Source organism: Mustelus asterias, chromosome 23 (assembly GCF_964213995.1).
Source record: "Mustelus asterias chromosome 23, sMusAst1.hap1.1, whole genome shotgun sequence".
NCBI classification, from domain to species: domain Eukaryota; kingdom Metazoa; phylum Chordata; class Chondrichthyes; order Carcharhiniformes; family Triakidae; genus Mustelus; species Mustelus asterias.
This window is the reverse complement of record NC_135823.1, coordinates 51766773-51790832: the sequence shown is the minus strand read 5'-3', so window position 1 is coordinate 51790832 and position 24060 is coordinate 51766773. Positions and strand designations below refer to the sequence as shown.

The following is a 24060-nucleotide window of genomic DNA, read 5'->3' as shown; positions in this document are numbered from 1 at the left end:
CATGTGGTGCATAAATACACATGTGAAAAACTGTGGCACATCCACTCCCATTTAAAAAGATATTTGCTGGGTGTCATCCCTCACCATTGACCTGGCCATGTTTTTTTAATATTATTTAAATAGTGCTACTCGTCCCAGGACTGAAGTGGGAATGAAGTGTTACTGAAGGTGGATTACAGGGAAGATGAAAGAAGCTACATGAGGATTTATATTCATAGACAGTCTCACATTTTCAAACATGGGTGGCACAGTGGTTAGCATTGCTGCTTCACAGAGCCCGGGACCTGGGTTTAATTCTGGCCTCGGATCAGTGTGTGTGTGTGGAGTTTGCACATTCTCCCCGTGTCTGCATGGTTTTCCTCCGGGTGCTCCGGTTTCCTCCCACAGTCCAAAGATGTGCTGGTTAGGTTGATTGGCCGTGCTAAAATTGACCCTAATGTCAGGGGGATTAGCAGGGTAAAGATGTGGAGTTGCGACAATAGGACTTGGGTGGGATTGTGGTTGGTACAGACTCGATGGGCCGAATGGCTTCCTTCTGCACTGTAGGGATTCTGTGACAAGTTAGAAACAGAGGCAGAATTCGACAACACTGTGCTTTGGGAAGAACAATTCAAATATCGTACATTTGGGGCAGAATCGAGCGATTCTGCAAAACCCTGCTTTGTTTGCACGGGATGCAACACCTCTGCAAAAACAAACCGCGCGTGTCTGATATTCAGCAAAACCTCGGAACAGACGGAAACGCCAGCGGGAAAATGGCTTTTGTTATAAAATGATTTATTTTTTGCAAACAAGATTCTGTACAAAATATAATTCTTTTCAACATGATGGAACAACCTCCAAATAACTGTTGGCAAAACAGTCAATATTATTTCTTTTTAAAAAGTAAAAATAAAAAAGTTCATAAATTACAAAAGAGAACGAACTGGCCACGCTGAGATACAGACTTTCTACAAGATGGACAGGACTAAAACTGACTTGTATCAGTAAAAAAAAACACACAGGTTTTGTAAATATATAATGCTGTCTACAATACCCATTGAAAAGCCCACAAACCCTTTGTGGAGGTATTTCAAACAGTGTGACGAGGCTGGGGCAGATACCCAAACTCGTCCTCATATCCCAGCATTCTCAACAGGGGCTGACCTGTTAAATTTCAGCTACGGGTCCCTTCCCAAAAAACACTACCTACAAGAGAAATAAAATACAAGCAGCTATTCTGTACAGTCGGCCAAAGCCTACTCTTTGATAGATCAATGCTGGCACTCAATTCATGCAGAGAAGTGGGTCTCTCCTCACGTGAACTGGTGATTCTCGGGCAGGGTACAAAAAAAAAAACAGTAAAAATGCTTCACGCACGATACTTCCCAAATCTTACAAAAAAGTGCAGTACTTGCTTAACGATTGTAGCGACAGAAACCTCTCTCCATATCCCTACCCCTCCATCCTTGACACAGTCTGCGAAAGGCATCTGTTTGTGTGGAAATACTTTGTGGTAAATGAGATTGTTTTTTTTTTAAAAAAAAGACCCAGCAGGGATTCTGCCGTGTCTGCTAATGCTGAGAAACGCATAATTAAAACAATCGAATAACCCAGCTCACTCGTGCATTATTCCTGGACTCAATTGCCCCCAGTTTGGGGACACATGTACACGGTTACTGATTTGGGCACATGATGGTAAAGTTTTTGCTTTACCTGTGCAATGTTAAACTCTCCGCTGCTTCCCCCCCTCCACTCCTATCCTCTCCAATGTCTTTTCTGTTCCAGACATCTGTTAATAAACACTCTCATGCAGCGGCCAGTGCCTCTGACCCCCACTCCATTCAAATCCATTCCCTCACTCCCACCATTGTATCTAACAGTGCGAAACAAGGCCCATCCCTGGGCACCGGATGCTGAGAGCATTTTGCAGCTTAGCTTTGTGCTTACTGAGTGTAACTTCCCCATCACAGTCGGCAGCCAGTAATACTGCTCAGGTATTTAGTCCTACCAGAGTGTCAATAAAGATTGAGGTATTGTTGTAGTCACTCTCCCCTGTACAGGCTTTAATCAATGGTTCCATCTAAAAACTAGAGGTCACACATGATCTAACAGAGCAATGCAAAATAAACTAAAACATTGGAAAACTGGAGGCTGAGGTGGTCCTAGTTCTTATGTTCAATGCCCAGCAAGAAAATAGTCCACAGAATTCGGGGTGCGCACTGCACGTCGCAACAAAATATTAACCCCGACTCGACAACCATCCACTCCCCCCCCCCCCCCCCCCCCTTCTCTGGGGTTCAAATGTTCGGGGCTCACAGCCAAGGGTGCCAGGCAGGGTCCATGCGGCAGAGGTTGTCCAGGCTGTTGGCAGCTGCGACCAGCGTGTTGACTTTGCTCTCGCCGCCCTCGAACTGGGCCAGGCTGTGCAGCCGGGTCACGATGGCAGTCACTGCCTTCTGAACCAGCGAGACCAGCTGCTGGCTATCCATGTTCTCAGGCTGGCCGGCTGCCGAGAGTGGCGAGGAGGTGTCCTCCTGAGTCTTCTTGTGCCAGGCAATTATTTCATCTCGCAGCACAGCTTTCAGGATGCCATCAACCTGCGCGGTGAAGAAAATTGGATAATTATCTATAATTAACAGAATAACCAGGGGACCTGTCCCTGACACAGCAAGCGTAATAAGTCATATTCTTTCATTGATTGGATGTGGGGAGAAAAAACACACACACAACACACACACAAACAGCATTTTAATCATAAAGCTAGCTGGGAGAACTGCCATTTTCCAAAACACATATTAGGCAACTTAACGATTACCTTGTCATGAACAAAATAAACAGCCTGGATCTGGAATACAGTATCAGAAAGGATGGTGGAAATGGAATCAATAATAACTTTGAACAAGAAAGGGAATGAATACTTGAAAAGGAAAAATTGCATGGCTACGGGGAAACAGTAGGGGAGGAGTAGTAATTGGGATGGTTCTTTCCAAGAACTATGGGTGGTTAGCACTGCTGCCTCACAGCGCCAGGGACCCGGGTTCGATTCCGGCCTCAGGTCACTGCCTGTGTGGAGTTTGCACATTTTCCCGTGTCTGCGTGGGTTTCCTCCGGGTGCTCCGGTTTCCTCCCGCAGTCCAAAGATGTGCGGGTTAGGTGGATTGGCCATGGTAAATTGCCCTTTAGTGTAAGGGGGATTGGGGGGGGGGGGGTAAATACATGGGGTTACAGGGATAAGGCCTGGGTGGGATTGTTGTCGGTGCAGGCTCGATGGGCCGAATAGCCTGTAGGGATTCTACGATTCAAGAGCTGGTACGTACATGACAGGCTGAATGGCCTCTTTCTGTGCTGCAAGGATTGGACTGCAAAAAAAACCTCAAATCACTGCAATTCTTGCAACGACACTGACTGAGGATAGAAATAAAAATGAAAGAGGGAGTGCAAACTTTCATCAAATTTGCTTTGCGGCTTCAAAATATTTCAGAACTGTTGCGACATTGTGTTTAAATGCCCCCCCCCCCACCCCACAGCTGGGCATTTTCTTCAGCATTTAGTTCACGATGTGGATATCCAATCAGTTTCAGCATCTTAGCCTGGCTGACTTGCCACGTATTAAGTAAAAAATTAATGCCGCAACCACCAGAAAACCTAGCTCTAGCCCTTTGTTAAACTATGTTTTCTGGGGGGAATGTGGGGGGAGGGGAGGAAAGGGGGGAGGGGAGGAAAGGGGGAAGAGGAAGGTGCGTGACAAGTAAGCTGCAGCATGTTGGTCGAGGCAGGGAGCGAAGAGACTGGTGCGTCCGTGTCTCTGCAGGCACAGGAACATCATGCATTACAGGAATTGTAACAGACATCACATTTGAATCGTTTATGACAGTGTGTTAACCCGACCATCAAAGCGGAATTCTTCAATGAAGAGAAGATTAACTGGGACAGCAGGCTAATCAGAGAAGTTAGGTGTTTGACAGGCCTGGCTACTCCACAGTCTTATTTTATTCTGGCTAAAGATTGAATGAAACTCATCATTTATCACCGAGAGATAGCACAACCATGTTGAATGTATAAAAGCTGGAGCGCCAGGACTGGTTATATCCGGAGTGAAAACCAACACTAAAACCCTTCACCTATTTCAGTAAGGGAAGTGCAAAAGTGGCCTCTGGAACGTTTATGAAAGCAGATTTCACTGCAATCTCCACTAAGAATTGTGGCAGTATTTAAATCGCAGCCTTGCCTCATCGGGTAATACGCTCATCTCTGAATCGGAAGAGTCAGAAGGTCTCACAACCCCAGGTTTAGTTGGAATCACCAGCTTTCGGAGCGCTGCTCCTTCGTCAGGTGAGTGAGGAGTGCTCCGAAAGCTCGTGATTCCAAATAAACCTGTTGGACGTTAACCTGGTGTTGTGAGACTTCTTACTGTGCCCACCCCAATCCGACGCCGGCATCGGAAGGTCATAGGTTCAAGCCCCACTCCAGAGTCTACATGGCATAGTTCAGGCTGGGCCTCAGCGCAGTACTGTGGGAGTGCTGCACTGTTCCAGAGAGCTGCCTTTTGGATGAGACGTTAAACCAAAATGTTCTGCAGGTGAATATTAAAAATAGTGCCAGGGGATTTTTTTTTTTTAAGAGGAGCAGGGGAGTTCTCTCCAGCGCCCTGGCTAATATTGATGCTCCAACCAGATTATCTGGTAATTATCACATTGCTGTCTGTGGGAGCGGATTGTGCACAGATTGGTTACAGTGTTTGCTCCATTACAAAGGCGACTACACTCCAAAAAGTACCTCATTATCTGTCCAGTGCTTTGGGATATATTGAGGCTGGGAGAGGCACCATTTTGTTTTTTAAAAAAATACACAATTGAAAACAGTCAGGGGCCCAGTATGGCAATGTTTGGGAAGGAAGATCTGATGATGGGCAGCCGAGTTACAGAGCAATAATCCAGGAATTGGGAAGGCAAGGCCTGAATAGTACAGCCAATATAGCACTCGGAATAGCACGACGAGACGCCCCCCCCGCCCAATTTGGGGGGGGATGCTTAATATATCAATGTGTGAAACGGGTCTAGCCGCGAGCAGTGCCGACTGCACACAGTTTGAAAGAACACAGAGAGAATCTGCAGATACATTTGTACAAGGAACGGAGAATTCATTCCTGCCGAAACCTTCAGCACATTGGATTCCAGTTGTTTCAGTCTGCGATTGCTGCTCTTAGCTTCCAAGAAGATATTGGCATTCCAAACTGGAATGGTTCACCTTTTCATCCTTGGCTCCGGTTAATGGAACAGATTGCACAAAGGAATTTAAATTGTCTGACTGGCGAGAGCTGAGCAATGGCAGCCACCCACCATCTTTTGGTCTATTTATAAGGAAGTTCCAGATGCGGTCCTGACCCGGCTGGCTGGCCAGCAGTGTGGAAAGTCTGACGGTGCAGGGCGAGACGCTCTCATCTCCCTTACCTTAAAGTTGGGTTGAGCGAAACACCTGGCAACAGCTATCATTGAGGCAGTGAGCGGGCCTGACACTCCGATGGTGGTGAGAAACTCAGAGATGTTTGGAGTCAGTCGGAAGGGCACAGGGCGGTTGGCGTCCAGATCGCCAGAGTTGTCATTGATATCGAACCTGAAGTACGCCACGTTGAGCTTTCCGGTGTCCTGGAACACAACAGGATCCCATTCAGCAGACAAACATGATCGACAGCAATGTACAACTAACGGCAAACATCGGTGTCATTATGGGGAAAAAACACAAAGGGGACAAAGGTGCCAGTGCCTTTACCTTTTCATTCAAGTGGTCAGTTAATCTTATAAAGTAATCTTTAAAGTAATGCAGTTCACAACGCGACCCAGAAAAACCATTCCTTCATTGCAATATCTTCTCATTCAATCCTTTTGTGTACCTTCTTGGCTAAATACGAATTAAAACTTTCGAGAACGTTAAACAGACATGCCTTCACTTCAGTCACCCACTTCACTGCAGCTTTCAAGATTACGATTTACTGGGTCAGGTTATCGAGGGTCCCGGGGCTAAAATAGGTTTAAAGTACGAAATAGCCATGATCTAACTGAATAGCAGAGCAGAACTGGGGAGCTTTTAATATAAACAATTGTGAGGTTATCCAGTTCCGATCAAAAAAAAAGGATAGATCAGGGCATTGTTTAGAAGACATAAAGTTAAATTCACTGGATGTTCAATGAGATTTGGGGGTTCAGGTGCATAGCTCCTTAAAATGCCACGAACAGGTGCAGAAAACACTCAAAGGCCAACGAAATGCTGGCCTTTATATCTGAAGGGCGTGAGTATAGGGATGCAGATGTTATGCTACACTTATACAAAACCTTAGTTAGACCTCACAGAGTACTGCGAACAGGTATGGGTATCACACTTTAGGAAGGATGTTTTGGCCCTGGAGGGAGTTCAACTCAGGCTTATAAGAATGATACCTGGACTTCAGGGGTTAAGTTACGAGGTGAGATGAGACAAATTAGGCCTTTCTTCTCTCAAATTCAGAAGGTTGAGGGGTGATCTGATAGAAGTCAACAAAATATTTCCAGGGGAGGACAGGGTGGATAAGGATAAACTTCCACTGGTTGAGGGCTCTAGAACCAGAGCCCATAATCTAAAAATTAGGGCCAGGACATAGGCCTGAGGAGAGATGCTGGGAAACGCTTCTACACGAAGGGAGTGGGGGAGGTTTGGGACTCTCTTCCTCAAACGGCGGTGGACGCTGGTTCAATTTTTAGGTTCAAGTCTGAGATGGGCAAATTTTTATTGAGAGGGGTATCAAGGGATAGGGGCCCAGGGCAGGTACACGGAGTTAGGCCCCATATCAACCATGATCCCATTGAATGATAAATCGGGCTCGAGGGGCTGAATGGACTCCTCCTGTCCCAACCGTCGCCTCCTTTTCCAGTGATTCTATTAGCTGGTGAAACATTTTGAGACACCCTGGGCACTACACAAATGCAAGCTCTTTCTTAACAAATTTATGAACCAAAGGGTGGGAGCTTTTCAACATTACTGAGCATCAGAAGGTTTTAAGAACACTTTGGCTGAAACATCCGTTACCATCTTCAATCTGTGCCACAGGGTGGATTCTGAAGCAATATAACTGGATCATGCAGATTTGAAGTAATGACTTTGAAGACAGCACCTTACAGCAATATGGCTTTACAGCTTGCATTGGTTGCTGGAGTCATTCACCAGTTCTGTTTAACTCATTTGCTTTTTATGAACCTGGAGATTTTCGCTATTTATGTTACGAGGTTAGGAGAGCCAACCTTTTGGTACATAATTTAATGGTGATCTGGTAATATTGATAAAGAAAAATTAAGCAGTTCTCAAATCAGTAAAGCCTGTGGTTTGCATAATGGACTCCCGATCATGAGAATATCTCAGTCAGGACGGATTCCAAAAGGGAAGATCATTCCTAACTAACCTTATTGAATTACTTGAAGTAACAAAGACGAGAGTGATGCCGTGAATAATATATTTGGATTTTCAAAAGGCCTTCAATAAGGTGGACACAATGACTCAAGGCTAAGGTCAGTACACTTGGAATCAGAACACAAGTAGCTGAATGGAAAGACTGATTACAAACCAGAAAACTGAGAGTCCGGGTTAAAGGTAGTTACTTAGATTGGTAAGAAACGAGAAGGGGTGTTTGAAAGGATCAGTGCTGGGAACGCGACTGTTCACCAATTAGTTAAACAATCCGGAAACAATGTCAGGCGGGTACACGGGTGAGGTTAATACAGAGCAGAACTACAAGGGGGAGATATTAATAAACTTGCAGAATGGGTGGACAATTGCCGAATGAATTTCAGTGTAGAGGAAAGAGAGAAGGTAAATTTTGGTAGGTAGAAGGGGGGCAGATACCCGATGGAAAGTAAGTGCCTAAATAGGATAGAAGACAGGATTTGGGGGTCGAGATACACAAATCACAAAGCAGCAATGGAGATTAACAAGTCTATAAGAAAAGCAAACAATGCACTGGGGTTCATTTCGAGAGGGCTAGAATTTTAAATTGTATAGAACCTTTGTTAGACCACGCTTCGGAGTTCTAGTCCTCAGGTTTTAAAGAAGATGCAGCAACACTGGAGGAGGTGCCAAATGATTCACTAGATTGATACCATAACTGAGAGTTTATACCCGTCAGCAAACAGTCTGTGGCTTTTTTTCCCTCTAGAAAAGATGATCTGACAAGTGTTGAATTTGCGTGAAAACTGGAGTAATTCATGCTGTTTTTTTTCAGTGGGAGTTCAGAGAAGAATCCCCCACACTCTGCACTGGGGAAGCCACCAGCGTGAATATTAAAAATCAGGGGGCCAAACCCTGCTGGAGGGGCTGAAATCGGCACGCTGAGCGCCGAGATCGACGCATGCGCAGTGGCCCCATACTGATGGCCACCCAACTGCTGGCCAGCTTGATTGCCCCGCGACCCCCACAAATCCAGTTCTCCACCCCTCCCACGGCCCGGTCACTGGCCCCTGACCATTCTTGGGTCAGCCCCGAAAACCCCATCCCGGACGGCAGCAGGACCCCCCCACCTCCACAGATTGCCCCCCTAGGCCCCACCGCCATCAAGCCCTGCCACCCTATGCCCTGTCCCGTTGGCACTGCCCTATGCCTGATGGGCAGTGCCAAGGTGGCCCCTGGGCATTGGCACTTTGTTGCTTGGGCAGTGCCGGGGGCACAGGCTGGCACTGCCAGGGTGCCAGTGCCCAGGAGGCACCGCCCCAACGCTCTGGGGGGGCCCCAAATGCCCCCCCCTTCACTCCAGCGAGGTCCAGTCGCTAGTTTCCCGAAAGTGAGGAGCTATAGTAATCCCCGCTGGAGTGAAATACTCTGGCGGGGGGGAGGGGAGATGCTCGCGGGCCCAGGGACTTCAGTCCCTGATCCACTAATCTCATTTAAATGAGATTAAAAAGGACCAAGATAATGGCCTTTGTGCTTCCCGGCCAATTTCCAGCGGGAAGCAGACGCCGCCGGAAATCCAGGAAACGTTAGCGGGGCGCGAACCCCACAAATTGGCCGACGCGACAAAATTAGCGCAGTGGGATGGGAGAATCGTGGCCGAGGTCTTTTAAGATTTTGAAATAGTTTCAGAGAATAGACTTGGGGAAGATGTTTTCAAGTGTCAGGAAGCGCAAACCAGGGGTGGCACGGTGGTTAGCACTGCTGCCTCACAGCGCCAGGGACCCGGGTCACTGTCTGTGCGGAGTCTGCACGCTCTCCCCGTGTCTGCATGGGTTGCTTCCGTGGGCTCCGGTTTCCTCCCACAGTCCAAAAGACGTGCTGGTTAGGTGCATTGGCCATGCTGAATTCTCCCTCAGTGTACCCGAACAGGTGCCGGAGTGTGGCAACTAGGGGATTTTCTCAGTAACTTCATTGCAGTGTTAATGTAAATCTACTTGTGACACTAATAAATTAAGTTATAAGACAGTCACCAAAAATCCAATAGAGGATTCATGATAAACTTCTTATATTTGGAGTGGTTAATATGTGGAATTCGCTACCACAGGCGGCAAACAGCACGGATGTATTTAAGGGAAAATCAAGATTAATGGACAGGGGGAAAAGGAAGAGAAGGATATGCTGGTCAGGGTTAGATGAACAGGGTGGGAGATGAGGATCACTTGGAGCATAGATACCAGCATTGACCCGTTGGGCCGAATGGCCTGTTTCTGTGCTTTAAATGGAATTCAATGCTTAGTAACATCGACACTAAGATGGCAACAGGAAATATCAAATTACAAATCCACACTTCATTCTTATCAATAATAAAATCTGCAATGCAATCTTTGCTTTGATAGATGAAAAGTTCACCTTTAATCATTTAAAAATGAATCAAGAAGTGAGATGGAGAAGAATTTAAAGGAAGAATCCTAGCACTAATTGCTTTGGCATGAGACAAAACCAGGAGCTGTAAAATATAGCTGGGCAGAAACCCCAGTACAGACAACAGTTCCTCGCTCTCACTGGATTCATTTCAGCTCAGTGCAATTATCATTTTGTTTAAATTGCTTCAAATTAGTTACATAAATAGTCTTTAGCTCCGCAATGACCATTAGCTGCACCTGCTTCAGGCATCTTGCACAGACTGGCAGTGAGCACTAAACAGGGAAATGCTCAGTAAGTACACCAAGGGTGTTAAAATTCAATGCGAGCTACAGCATGTCTACAAAACTTACTGCAGCGAATGTAGTCAGCAAGCTTAAGTAACAGACACCATAACAACATTAAGATTCTGTGCCTACCTGTGCAATTTGAAGCATCTCTGGGTTGAGGCGGTTCAGGTGGAGAACAAACTCGGCAAAACCAATTAACGCGAGTTGGATGGTGAACATCTTTCTAAAGGTCCAGTAGTCAGTGGCATTAGGGAAGGTATGCAAGGCCCATTCCTTCAACATGCTCCGTGGCACCATGTTCCCTTGCACCTCCTTCAGAATGTCACGCAGAACCTGAAGAAAACCCAGAATTTCAGTTTAATGTCACATTCCTTGTTATATGTGAAAGCGTTACGCAGTAAGTGCACAGGACATTATACTTAATTTCTTAAAACAAAGAAAGCCGTGAAGAGTTGGGCACAGGGGATGACATTTAATGAAGCATTGGGAGGGGGGTTTTTTGCTTGCCAGCTAGAGGGCTGGCAAGTGTGCCACATCACCTCTCTTCAGGAAGACCGGCCGAATGAAGTGCCAATCCCCAACTGCCACCCTCCCACCTGATTAAATGACCCCCACCCTCGCCATGAGGGAGAGCATCAAATTTCGGCCAGTATTACTATAAGGAACGTGAAAGAAAATATACAAGTTCTTTAAGTTTGAAGTTTATTTATTAGTGTTACAAGTAGACTTGCAGTAACACTGCAATGAAGTTACTGTGAACATCCCCTAGTCGCCACACTCCGGCGCCTGTTCGGGAACACCAAGGGGTAATTTAGCACGGCCAATGCACCTAACCAGCACATCTTTTGTACTATGAGAGGAAACCAGAGCACCTGGAGGAAACCCACGCAGACTCAGGGAGAATGCGCAGACGGTGACCCAAGCTAAGAATTGAATCCGGGTCCCTGGTACTGTGAGGGAGCAGTGCTAACCACTGTGCCACCGTGCTGCCCTGAGAATAAAATGAGCGTTTAGGTGGGACTAAGCGACTGAGGGAGAACAGGGAGAAGCAAAGAGGGAGGAGGAGAGGGGGGAAACAGGAAACAAGAAGCAAGGGAAGAAGGAGAGAATGAGGCAGACGAGGAAGAGTCACCGTACTTGTAGATCAGTTGAAGGCACATGGGTGTTAAATTAGGATCTGTGCAGTACGATAAATCATTCACTGAAGATTTTCCTGTTACAACTGCTCATGTATATTTGTCAACTTCTCGATCTTACAACAGAGTTGGCACCGGTGCTTGGAGCAGCTCACAATGCAGATGACTGAGCAAGATTGTGCGGTTTCTGTTTGACATGAGCTTACACCCAGCATATTGTAGGGTGGTTAGCTATCTGGCATGAACATGTTGCATGAATATGAATGCGAAACAAATCAAAACTTCCACGAGTGTCATATGTGCAATGCAGCGCTGAGGGAAGCTTAGCTCAGGAAAATAATTGCAGGTTCGGCACACAGTCTGCTCCACGCAGTTTCAGGATGTTGGGGGGGGTGGGGTTGGGGGGAGGGGGGGGCGGCGGGGGGAGGGGGGGGGGGGGGCGGGGGGAGATGCAGAATACGGATGAACACATTGCCAGGAGTGCCTCAATTCATCTGTTGTCCTTCATACACGTTGAAATTGGCTAACATTTTATTCATCATTGACATTTTGACTGTTGACATTTCGCATTACACAACCTTTTTTTTTTGTCATAAAGTTGTTGGGAAGACATAATCCTGCGGAAACCATCGAGATTTTTCTCTCTCTGATTTTGAGATGAGATGGTTTAAAAGGTTATCTCCGATTGTAATCTATTATAAAAGGCCAGAAAGGATCATTGATATTCAGGGGCAGAAACAATCTTCGAAATTACTGCCAAAAATCGGTGAATATTTCCGCCTTGGCACTCCATACACTCAGCGATCGTGACACCAGTCATGAGTCACAGCTGGCTTCATATCTCCGTGCAGCATCCAAATGGGTACGGCAAACTGTCCCGAATCTCTCTTTCGGTTGTGACGTGATATTTCTAAAATAAATCAACATCAATGCCATCATTTCTTGGTCCAGCCTAAAATGGGCACAGGGCAGTAAATGGAGGGTCCCAGTCTCTCAGAGTTTTAGAAGCACTAACGGGCTCAGCTAGAAACCAGGACGGAAGGCGTAAAACTCCGAGAAAGGCAAGAGAGACTGGCACAAAGTCACAAACAACAGATGAATGAAGTGGGATCGACGGCCAAAACATCTGCATGCATGCAAAATAAACAATAGCTTCCATGTGTGCTGCAACTTAAAAATAAAAGTAATTCTGAGGAAAGTTTTGGATTTTGAAAATAGTAAACAGCAAATAAAGGCTGGTATTATGATCTATTATCCAGTCACACGGTTGTAGATCATGTAAGCAAGTTCCAGCCTCATTCTCTACAACTTTAACTCGCCAACCTGGTCATGCTAAATTGGTCCCAGTGTCAAGGGGATTAACAGGGTAATTGTGTGGGGTTACGGGAATAGGGCTGGGTGGGATGTGGTCGGTGCAGACTCGATGGGCTAAATGGCCTCCTTCTATACTGTAGGGATTCTATGATTTGCACATAACAACTTGCATTTACCTAGCGCCTTTCAAGTAAAACTGCCCAAGGTGCTTTGTGGAGAATTATGAAAAAGAAATTTGACACCAAGCCAAAGGCACACAGAATAAGACAAGTGGCCAAGAAAAAGCTCGGGTTTGAAGGGGGTTTTAAAGGATTTTGGAGATGGAGAGGTGTTTAGGGAGAGAATCACACTCACTGCAAATCAAGTTCTAGTAAAGCAAGATCAAAATGGATAGCTAAAATGGACAATAAGCGCAGCTCAAGATTTTTGCTTTCAATAGATAATTCGACACATACACCACTTGCACTGTTTGCACCTTTAATAAGGATATAGCCAAAAATGTGCGGGTTAGGTTGATTGACCATGCTAAAATTGACCCTAGTGTCAGGGGGATCAGCAGAGTAAATGTGTGGGGCTACGGGAATAAAGCCTGGGTGGGATTGTGATCGGTACAGACCCCGATGGGCTGAATGGCCTCCTTTTGTACTGGAGGGATTCTATGATATATAAAATGTTAAACATGAAAAATAATGCTGTACTATTGTAAGCCAGAACACAACCTAATATTGCCCTAAGTATAACACAGTTGAAATTGCCCTCTATGACTATCGATTAGGACTGGCTTAGTGGTTTAAAAAAAAAAGGGCAGCATGGACAAGTTGGGCTGAAGGGCCTGTTTCCATGCTATAAACCTCTATGACTCTATACTTGAAAAATAGTCCTACAAATAATTCTGATGAAAGTTTTGGAGTGTTCTAAAAATGGTGTGCTTGTACATTAACAAGTAATTTTAATCAAACTGACGGCAAAATCTTAGCCATTTTAGTGCCATTTTAAAACAATTACCTCCGTCAAACTTTCAACTGATTATTTACAACATAACAAGCTCACATTAACTTTGGGTGTCACATTTATGCAAAGATTCTACACTTATTTCAGCTGGGTTTATTAACCATTTTAGCTATCCATTTTGATCTCGCTCTAATAGAATTTGATTTGCAGTGAGTGCCAAATTATGCAAAGTACGATGGCAAGATGCTCAGGAGGCAGTACTTCCCAGCCTTAAACAAAAACAGACTTCCACTAATAGCAGTTAAAAGATATTAAGCTTTTAGTTAGGAGATGCACTTTACTCTCATCTATAAAGGGTTTACGTTCGTGAGCAGGCTGTTGCCTACTTGTTATGCAGCTGTTTACCAGAAATAAATTCTTACCAATGTCAAGTTTAAATCCTCTAACCGGAGCAATCTACAGCACACATTGCAAATTCAGAGATTCAGATTTCACCGAATATCATGTTCATCGTTTCAAAACACTTAGCTCATTTTGACTGCATGAGGCCTCATAAAGCAAACATGTTATCTGACCTTTCAAGTAAAGCGTTTATTTGAACAGGGATACCACCTCACAATTTCCCTCAAGTGTAAGGTCAGGTTTGTTCCTTGGCATTCCTGTTTATTTTTCTTCTCCTGCTGTCAGTGCTTCCCACGCCCCCCTCCGCCCACTGCCTCTCCCCCCCCAGAACACACATTCCTGCATCTCAGAAAGACCAGAGACAGCACACTGGGGCACATTTCCAAACTCTCCGTTTTAGTCAACCTAAAAAGGTTTAAAAGATTTGAAGCATTTTACAGTAAGGAAATGTTCAGGTCTAAATCAAGGAGCTTACCCCATACACATTTAGGCAACTACCCATCTACAATGTGGGGTTATGGGGATAGGGCCTGGATGGGATTATTGTCAGTGCAGACTTGATGGGCCAAATGGCCTCCTTCTGCACTGTAGGGATTCTATGAATCTATGAACACAGAAACAGGCTATTTGGTGCAAGTGATCCAAGCCTGTTTTCATGCTCCACACAAGCCACTTCCCATCCTCCTTGGTGCTATATAAATGAAAGATTTTTCTTCTTTCTGAGATACTTTTGATGACACCAGTGCCAGTGTTTTCACAGCGTTGAGGCACAGACGGAAAGAGAGCTTTGCCCAGCTAGCTTTTATAACAGAACCACAATACCATCTGTCAAATTTATTGCGGGCATGTTCCTTGAAGAACAGGGAGAGATACCCAAACCAAAAGCAGCTTGAACTATTTCTGGTGCCAGGGTTAGTGCAGCTTCGATGACAGATCCTCTCCAAAGCTGTAGCCACACGTAACAACAAAAATAAAAATCACTGGCACTTCAAACCCAGAATGGGATGACAACGTGGAGGAAAGGGGAAGTTGGATACATGGAGAGGGTGGAGCAGGGAGCGATAGTGAACGCCACAAGTGGAGATCACATGAATGAGGAACATGCTGCGAAACCTCTTCTGGCAACTGCAGAATCAGGAGCGGTGAAAGCGGGGCCATTTTTGAATCTAGTAATTTATTACATAATGCCAAGATTCATCTAACTTGCGTACTATAGACACAAGGAGTAGAATGCAACGTTTAAATTATTATTTTATCACACTCTACTCCACACAAGGTCAGTGATCAGGACACTTCACATACTCCAGTCTCTGAAGATTGCATCTGGTGCCGGTAACCTTTTCAGATTTGTAACAAGCCTCAGTAACTTTTGTCTCCGAGATAATGTAGCTACAACATGTCATCTTTCTCATTATAATCAACCTCATCACTGCTCTCTGCTTCTGTGCTACTTCAAGGTCCCGCTCATTAATCATTCTCCTTGAACCATTAATTTTCAACATGCTTGTGTAGCGAGGTAACTCAAAAAGGCCTCCATTATTCTTCTTCCAACCTTCAAGGTCCATTCTCAGATTCACTCCATATTGTTCTGCACATGACACTTAAGCGTACTATTTAGAAGCTGGATTTTACAGCTGCACCAATAACACAGTTATCTTAAACACTTCTTTTGGGACATTTAACTTCTTCATTGCTCCTGGGCTAATGGTAAGATACTTGGTAGTGTGGATGAACAGAGGGATCTGGATGTCCATGTGCATAGATCCCTGAAAGTTGGCACCAGGTTGATAGGGTTGTTAAGAAGACGTACGGTGTGTTAGCTTTTATTGGTAGAGGGATTGAGTTTCGGAGCCAGGAGGTCATGTTGCAACTGTACAAAACTCTGGTGCGGCCGCACTTGGAGTATTGCGTACATTATAGGAAGGATGTGGAAGTGTTGGAAAGGGTGCAGAGGAGATTTACCAGGATGTTGCCTGGTATGGTGGGAAAATCGTATGAGGAAAGGCTGAGGGGCTTGAGGTTGTTTTTGTTAGAGAGAAGAAGGTTAAGAGGTGACTTAATAGAGGCATACAGGATGATCAGAGGATTAGATAGGGTGGATAGTGAGAGCCTTTTTCCTCGGATGGTGATGGCTAATACGAGGGGACATAGCTTTAAATTGAGGGGTGATAGATATAGGACAGATGTTAGAGGTAGGTTCTTTACTCAGAGTTGCAAGGGCGTGGAATGCCCTGCCTGTAGCAGTAGTGGACTTGTCAACATTAAGAGCATTCAAATGGTTATTGGATAAACATATGGATGATATTGGAATAGTGTAGGTTAGATGGGCTTTAGATTGGTTTCACTGGTCAGTGCAACATCGAGGGCCGAAGGGCCTGTACTGCGCTGTAATGTTCTATCAATAGGGTATTCAATAGGGTAGCTAAAGAAAAGAAAGACAATTTCCATTTGATGGGGAAAGCAAGAAAGGGAGGACGAAAATCTAAAAATTAAGGCTGGGCCACGTAGGAGGACAAACTGGAAGCACTTTTCCCAAACAAAGGGTAGTAGAAATCTGGAACTTTCTATTCCAACTGTAGGGGGATCGATTGAAACTATCAAAATGGAGTTTGCAAGATTTCTCTTCAGCAAACAATTCTGCTCTCTTTTGCATCCACGATTTTAATCAACTCCTCCAACAGCTGCAGAAGTGCCAAGCTCTGGAACTCCCTTCCTAAACCTCTCTGTCTCTCTACTTCTCTCTCCTCAAGTTGCTCTTCAAAGCTTATCCCTTTGACCAAATGTTTAGCCACTTTTTCTGAAACCTCCCAATGTGGCTCAGCAAGTTTTGTTGGACAATTGCTCTGGGAAATGTCTAGGGACATTTTACTCCATTAAAAAATGCTACATACATGCTAATTGTTGTTGTAAAGCTATCAAAGGATGTAGGAATGAAGGAGGCAAATGGGGTTGAGGTGCAGATCAACCATGGCACAACAGGCTCGAGAGGCCGAATGGCCTCCCCCCCCCCCCCCCCCAACCTATAAAACCACCTTAACTACGCAACAAAAAAAAGTTGCTTTTATATATTTGGTGTTCATCCAGCAGAAGACACTCTTCAATTATAGGCGATAAAATGAAACAAAACTTGCTTCAACAGATAAATCAAAGAAAACGGATTAATAAAGAAACTTCATTACTCCAGCACTTGAGGCCTCACCCCAGGCCATTCCAAGCTCCCCACAATTCCCAACAGATTCCGGCTTGTACTGAATCAGCTAGTCAGTTGACCACCAAATCATTCTGTCATTGGCTACATAGTCTACTGGGTTAGATGACCATAGGTCAAACTATAACAGATCCACTGCTATCATAAGTTACATTCTAACATTTGGTACCTGATGACTTGCTTGGGTTCCTCTGGCCTGCACAGTAGCCAATCTGTCGTAGTAACGGGATATAGGATTGTCATGCTCAATGCCCTTTTTGGCACAGCGTTGCTTGTAAATTTCCACAAGAGAAAGTGATGAAGGATTGTCTTCGACCAGCCTCATTTGAGGCGAAACTGCAACAACTCGCGGTACTAGAAAACAAACGGGGAAATCACAAGTTGGACACCACTCACTGCAATTTCAGCTGGCATCATTCACGCAAATCACCCTCTAACAGTCTTAGTTAATAATAAAAAGGAGTGTTAGTGAACAGACCACAAGATAAGATGTAGGAACAGAGGTAAGCCATTCAGCCCACTGAATCTGCTCCGCCATTCAATGAGATCATGACTGATCTGATGTGATAATCTTCAACTCCACTTTCCCGCCTTATCCCCATAATTCTTGATCCCTTTACTGGATTAAAAATCTGTCCGTCTCAGCCTTGAACATAGTGACTTAACATCCCAGCCTCCACGGTAAAGAATTCCACAGATTCACTACCCTCTGTGAGAAGAAGTTCCTCCTCATCTCTGTATTAAATGGGTGACCCCTTACTCTGAGATTATGCCCTCTGATCCTAGACTCTCCCACAAGGGGAAACAACCTCTCAGCATCTACCTTGTCAAGCCTCCTGAGAATCCAATGTCTCAATAAGGTCTTATCGCATGCTTCTAAACGCCAATGAGTAAATGCCCAAGCCACCCAACCTCTCCTCACGAGAAAATCCCTCTATACCAGGGATCAACTTCATGAATAGCTAGCAACAACCAATGTCACCAAAACAATTATCTGGGCAATACCTCGATTTCTGGTACCTTTGTGTGCAGATTGGCTGCCACATTTCCTACATTACAACAGTGACTACACTGTTAAAGCACGTCGTTGGCTGTGAAGCATTTTGTAACATCGATAAACACAAGTCATTTTCCAAATAGATCTTTCCTTTAAATATTTCATCCACTCAAGGAGTTAGATGGAAGAATGTTAACTGTAACTATTTACTATGTTACTACTTACGTTATTATTTATTTGTGCTCATTTGGCTGCTCACCTTTTATCAAAATTCATTTGTTTGAGGTACTAAAACTTCAAGCAATGTCTAATGCGATGCAGTCCCCCCTTTTAAAGATTGGAATAAGATTTTATGGAGGCATGTTCATTAGCTAAAAGCAGCTGCCAGACAAGGTTTGCTGCTTGTTTCTTGGCCCATTACCAAACATTTACCTGGTTCTCAAGGCAAGGACATTCTCAAAGCTAATGGAACTCAGCTGTGAGTGTGATCAAAGACATAGGAATCAAAAGAATTCCGGTAAGAAGGATAGCAAGGATCCAGGAACATAAAAAAAAACAGTGACAGGTGGTGGGGTCTGGTTTGCCAACAGAGAATAATTTCTAATTGAACATAGGAAATGCACACACACAATTAGCTTCCAACTAACTTCAGGAATGCGTCTACGTAGCAATTAGACCTTGCGGTCTAAGAAGAGCACAATAATTACATTCAACTGAACAACAGAACAATATTGTATTTTAAATGGTATAATCTTGCAGTCAGTATATCAGTCTGTGCACTCTCTAATTTAGCCTGAGGAACATTAATTGTATTAAGATTCAACCGGGATTCAAAAGGACTGACTGAATCCTCAGTCTACATGGGCATGCATCTCTACAAAGTATGAAGACATACACAGTTTCTTTGCTTTTATCGACTTTGCATCTATTTCTGTCGGAGGGCAGTAAACGCAAACAGACACATTCCGGAACATGCTACCTGTGAAGAATAGGTGCCTCTTTGTCGTCTCCTTTCTTTTCTCCAGGCAGGGGTTCAGGAGCCTCAGCAGTTGTAAAACGCGTTCTTCCCGTCGGGACTCTGTTAGGCAGGCATCATTCATCACCAGGTATGGGTATATCTTGCCGTTGTGGCCCCGGATGTAAAGTCGACGAGCCGCTGTGTTGTGCTTCTGGACAATCTCCACTCTGGGCATGAACCTGACGCACAGAAGGGCAATATTCAGACCCAAAAACAACAAGGTGCTGAAAGTTTTAGTAATGCACTGGATGAACGAACGATGCAGCACCGAAGGCAGCCAGCCGGCCCATTGCGTCAGTGTCAGCTTTTAGAAAGACAGATCCAATTTGTCCCACTTGCCCCGTTCTTTCCTTATTGCCCTGCAAATGTTTCTTTTCCAAGTATTTATCCAATACAATTTGAAAGTTATTGAATCTGCCTCCACCTTTCCAGACAGCAAATTTCCAATTATAACAATGTGGCTGTGTTTAAAGAAAAATAATCTCCCCTCTGCTGGTTCTTTTCACTTTAAATCTGTGCCCTTGAGAAACCAACCCTTCTGCCTGTGGAAACAAGTTTCTCCTCATCCACTCAATCAAAACCCTTGTGGCTTTGTGCATCACTATTAAATCACTCCTCATATTTTGCTTCACTGACAAAATGGGGAAACAAGCTTTTTAAAAAGAATACATGGTTACATTCGTAAACGATTGCAACCCAGTGTTAGGAATCCCAACAACTTATCGTCAAGCTGGGAACTACAGATCCTGGCATGCCCGGGGAGTTATCCTGTACGTGCAGATTGGGAGCTGTGCTTGGAGCACTTTGAGCCAAGAGCAAGGGCCCTGTGCACCTCCATAAAGAAAAATAAATCAACAAGAAAAGAAGAGTCCCAGACAGTGGGCAGGGAGTGAGGATAGGGAGTGCCAAAGAGGAGTAGGGAGAGGTCTCATTAACCACTGTTGTGTTTCCTATCACTCAGCCAATTTCATAATCATGTTGCTTCAGACCCTTTCGTTTCATGAGCTCCAACTTTGCTTGCGGCAAATGTTTTTTGGAAGTCCATGTACACCACATCAACGGTATTACCCTTATCAACCCTCTCTGTTATCATATCAAAAAACTTAAGCAAGTCAACTGAACATGATTTTCTCTTCACGGATCCATGCCGATTTCCTTGATCCATTTAGCCGCAAGTGCTATATCTAACTCCTTCTTGAAAACATACAATGTTTTGGCCTCAACTACTTTCTGTGGTAGAGAATTCCATAGGCTCACCTCTCCGAGTGAAGAAATTTCTCCTCATCTCGGTCCTGAAAGGTCAGAATTTAGGGAGTATCCTGAGTGCAACCCCTGGATCTGGACTACCCCGCCATCAGGAACATTCTTCCTGCATCTACCCGGTCTAGTCCTGTTACAATTTTATAGGCTGCGAATGAGATTCCCCTTCATTTTTCTAAGTGCCAACAAATATAATCCTAACTGACTCAATCTTACCTCATACTTCAGTCTGGCCATCCCAAGAATTAGTTTGGTAAATCTTTACTGCACTCCTTCCATAGCAAGAACATCCTTCCCCAGATTAGGAGACCAAAGCTGCACACAATGTTGCAGGTGTGGTCTCGCCAAAGTCCTGTCTAACTGCAGCAAGACATCCCTGCTCCTGTACTCTAATTCTCTCTCTATGCTTACCTTCAGCGATTGGTGTACAAGGACACCCAAGTCTTGCTGCATTTTCCCCTTTCTCAATCTATAGCCATTCAGATAACAATCTGCCTTCCTGTTTTTGCTACTAAAGAATTTCCCTCAGAATTGATCACAATGTCCCAAGAATCTAAACCCTCTCTTCTGTTCTATTCTCCTATTTCTATATTCGCTTGCATGTGGGGCCAGGAGGAATCCAGAAATTACTACTTTTGAGATGCTGTTTGTTAATTTCCTACCTATCTCCCTAAATTCTGACTGCAGGACCACGGCCTTCTTTCTACTCCCGGTCTGCTTCACACTGACCCTGACCTGCTGCACACTCCTCCCGGTCTGCTGCACAGTGATCCTGTCCAGGTCGCACTCTCCTCCTGGTCTGCTTCATCATGTTCAGCCTAACCAGTCTATGCGTATCTTTCTACTCTCTTTTATAAAATGTACCCATCTAGTTTCCTTTTGAAAGAATCTAAACCATTTGTCTCAAACACATGTGGTAGAGAGTTGACTTGTCTACCTGTGGAGTAAATAAATATCACATTTACCTATCTGGGTGCTCCGGTCTCCTCCCACAGTCCGAAAGACGTACTGGTTAGGTGCATTAGCCATGCTAAATTCCCCCTCAGTGTAACCAAACAGGCGCCAGAATGTGGCGACTAGGGGATTTTCACAGTAACTTCATTGCAGTGTTAATGTAAGCCTACTTGTGGCACTAATAAACTTTTTTAAAAAACCTTTACGGGATTTGTCAGGAACTATCTTGTACTTATGGCCCCTAGTCTTGTATTCTCCCACAAACAGAAAAGTTCTCTGCACTTCTTCCCTTTCCAACCCATTCATAGTTTTGAAGACCTCTAATAGGTCACCTCCAAGGCTTCTCACTTAGTTGTATGGCTGACTCCTATTCCTTACGTTCACCTAGGGGAGACCACAGAACATTTAAAAAATCTGAAGACCATCGGGAAAAGAGACTGAAATTAATAGCATTACACCAAACACTGGAGGCATATCAAAGATCCACTAACCGTGCGATTTTAATGTAATAATGTGTCGGCTTAGGCATAAGGAACTCTCCTGGGATCTCCACGTCTGCCGTCTGTGCAGAGAAGTTACTAAGAAACCGACACTTCTCCTCAATCAGAAAAAACTTAGGCAGCTGCTTGGTTTTTGCCTCTAGAATCTTTATCCATTTCTTCAGCTTGGAGATGAGATTGTGAAGCTTCATTGAGCCTGGCACACTGAAGTCAAAATCTGCAACAAAAATGGGGCAAGTCAGCTGGATGTCAGAAAAAAAATACAGATGCATTTCCATTTTCACCACAAAGTCAGCTAACTTTACACCAATAGGAACATAGGAACAGGAGTCGGCCATTTCGCCTGTCGAGCCTGCTCCAACATTTAATACAATCATGGCTGATCAGACACTTCAACGCCTTTTACCCCACACCCGTTTTACATTGTGAATCAGAAATCTATTAATCTCTGCTTTAAACACACACAGTGACTGAGCTGCCATGGCCTTCAGAGCAGAGAATTCCAAAAATTCACAACCAAATAACAAAGACATTTCTCTTCATCTCTGTCTTAGGTGGCATCCCCCTCAAGTTGAAATGGTGTCCCCTGGTTCTAGACTCCCTAACCAAGGGAAACATCTTACCGGCATCTACTCAGTCTTATTCCTTTAAGTGTTTTGTAAGTTTCAATGAGACCACCTCTCATTCTTCAAAACTCTAGAGAAACAGGCTCAGTTTGCCCAATTTCTCTTCATAAGTTAGTCCCACCATCCCCAGCACAAGTCTGATGAACCTTTGTTGTACTCCCTCTATGGCAGTAATATCATTTCTGAGGTAAGGGGGGCACAGTGGTTAGCACTGCTGCCTCACATTGCCAGGGACCCAAGTTCAATTCCAGCCTTGGGCGACTATCTGTGTGGAGTTTGCACGTTTTCCCCGTGTCTGCGCGGGTTTCCTTCGGATGGTCTGGTTTCCTCTCAGTCCAAAGATGTGCGGGTTAGGTGGAATGGCCATGCTGAATTGCCCTTCAGTATCAGGGAGATTAGCGATAGGGCCTGGGTGGGATTGTTGTCAGTGCAGGTTCGATGGGCCGAATGGCCTTCTTCTGCAGCGTAGGGACTCTATGATTCTAGAAGGGACCAAAACTGCACACGGTAATCCAGATGCAGTCTAACCAAGCTCTTTTACAACTGAAGCAAGACCTCACTATTCCTGTACGCCAATCCTCTTGTGATAAAGGCTGACATTCTACTAGCCTTCCTAATGGCGTCCTGCACCTTCATGCTAGCCTTCAGTGACTTGTGGACAAGGACACTATGGTCCCTTTGTACATCTATTGTACAATCCATGTGCTCAACTTACAAGTTTCTGTAAATGTTCATGAACCTATTTTGTTCACTGAAGGTCTACATCCTCTATTGCAGTTTTTGATTGGGCAAGGGCAGTCTCAGTGACACTGCCTTTTGGTAAAAGTAACTTTCAGACACACAGGTGGGTTGTCAGTTGCTCAGTGACGTACATACACACTGCTCTCTTCCCATCACTCATTGCAGGAACAGCTAGATAAATCTCAGTTTTGTGTTTTTCAAAGAGCGTTTAATGCAGCTGGTCACCTTTGGGTTTTATTCCAAACGAGTTTGTAATTAACCTTCTAATGCCCCAAATCTTCAAAACCAACGCAGCTGATTCTCACAATCCGTTTTGACTGCCGCATTGTACAGTCCTGTTCCCTTGAACCACAGAGCTTACTCTAAGTAATTAACTTGAAGGAGGCCACTTAGTGCTTTAATCTTAAGATTAGCGAACAATTGCAAAGGAAATGCCAAGCCTCTCGCATTTATCACTCTAAATTAATAATCGCATTTACTAATATGCAAATTTGTTAATAGCTGTAGGAATTCACCACAAAAATAACCCAATGACATTACACTTGAAGAATGAATCAGTTAAGGCTAACCACTCAAATTCCATTTGACAACATTAGCATTTGACATATCCAGGCTCCAGAAACTGCAGCCCTGATCATGGGATTATTGAAAAACTGGGAGCTTGTTGCATCTATATGGAATAGAATTCTACTTCCCCACTGGTAAGTTGCTGATTTTGCTAGATTAGTTTTAGGGACTTCCAAAAACCCACTTGCCATCGCACAATTTTGATTTGATTTATTGTCACATGTATTGGTACACAGTGAAAAGTATTGTATCTTGCATGCTATACAGACAAAGCATACCGTTC

At 44.5% G+C, this 24060-nt stretch overlaps 1 protein-coding gene across 4 annotated transcripts in view; it reads right to left on the bottom strand.

Annotated features, from left to right (window-relative positions):
• Positions 1-757: 757 nt before the first annotated feature.
• The window catches only part of trrap (transformation/transcription domain-associated protein), a 210915-nt gene continuing 187612 nt past the window's right edge, over positions 758-24060 (bottom strand). For all 4 annotated transcript variants that reach the window (XM_078240636.1, XM_078240635.1, XM_078240637.1 and 1 more), the window contains 6 exons: positions 21835-22060; positions 19091-19308; positions 17284-17468; positions 10233-10436; positions 5433-5627; positions 758-2579 (listed from right to left, as the gene is read on the bottom strand). In XM_078240636.1, the coding sequence (XP_078096762.1) occupies positions 2295-2579; positions 5433-5627; positions 10233-10436; positions 17284-17468; positions 19091-19308; positions 21835-22060 (1313 nt within the window). In that variant the 3' untranslated portion in view covers positions 758-2294. The remainder of the gene's footprint in view (positions 2580-5432; positions 5628-10232; positions 10437-17283; positions 17469-19090; positions 19309-21834; positions 22061-24060) is intronic.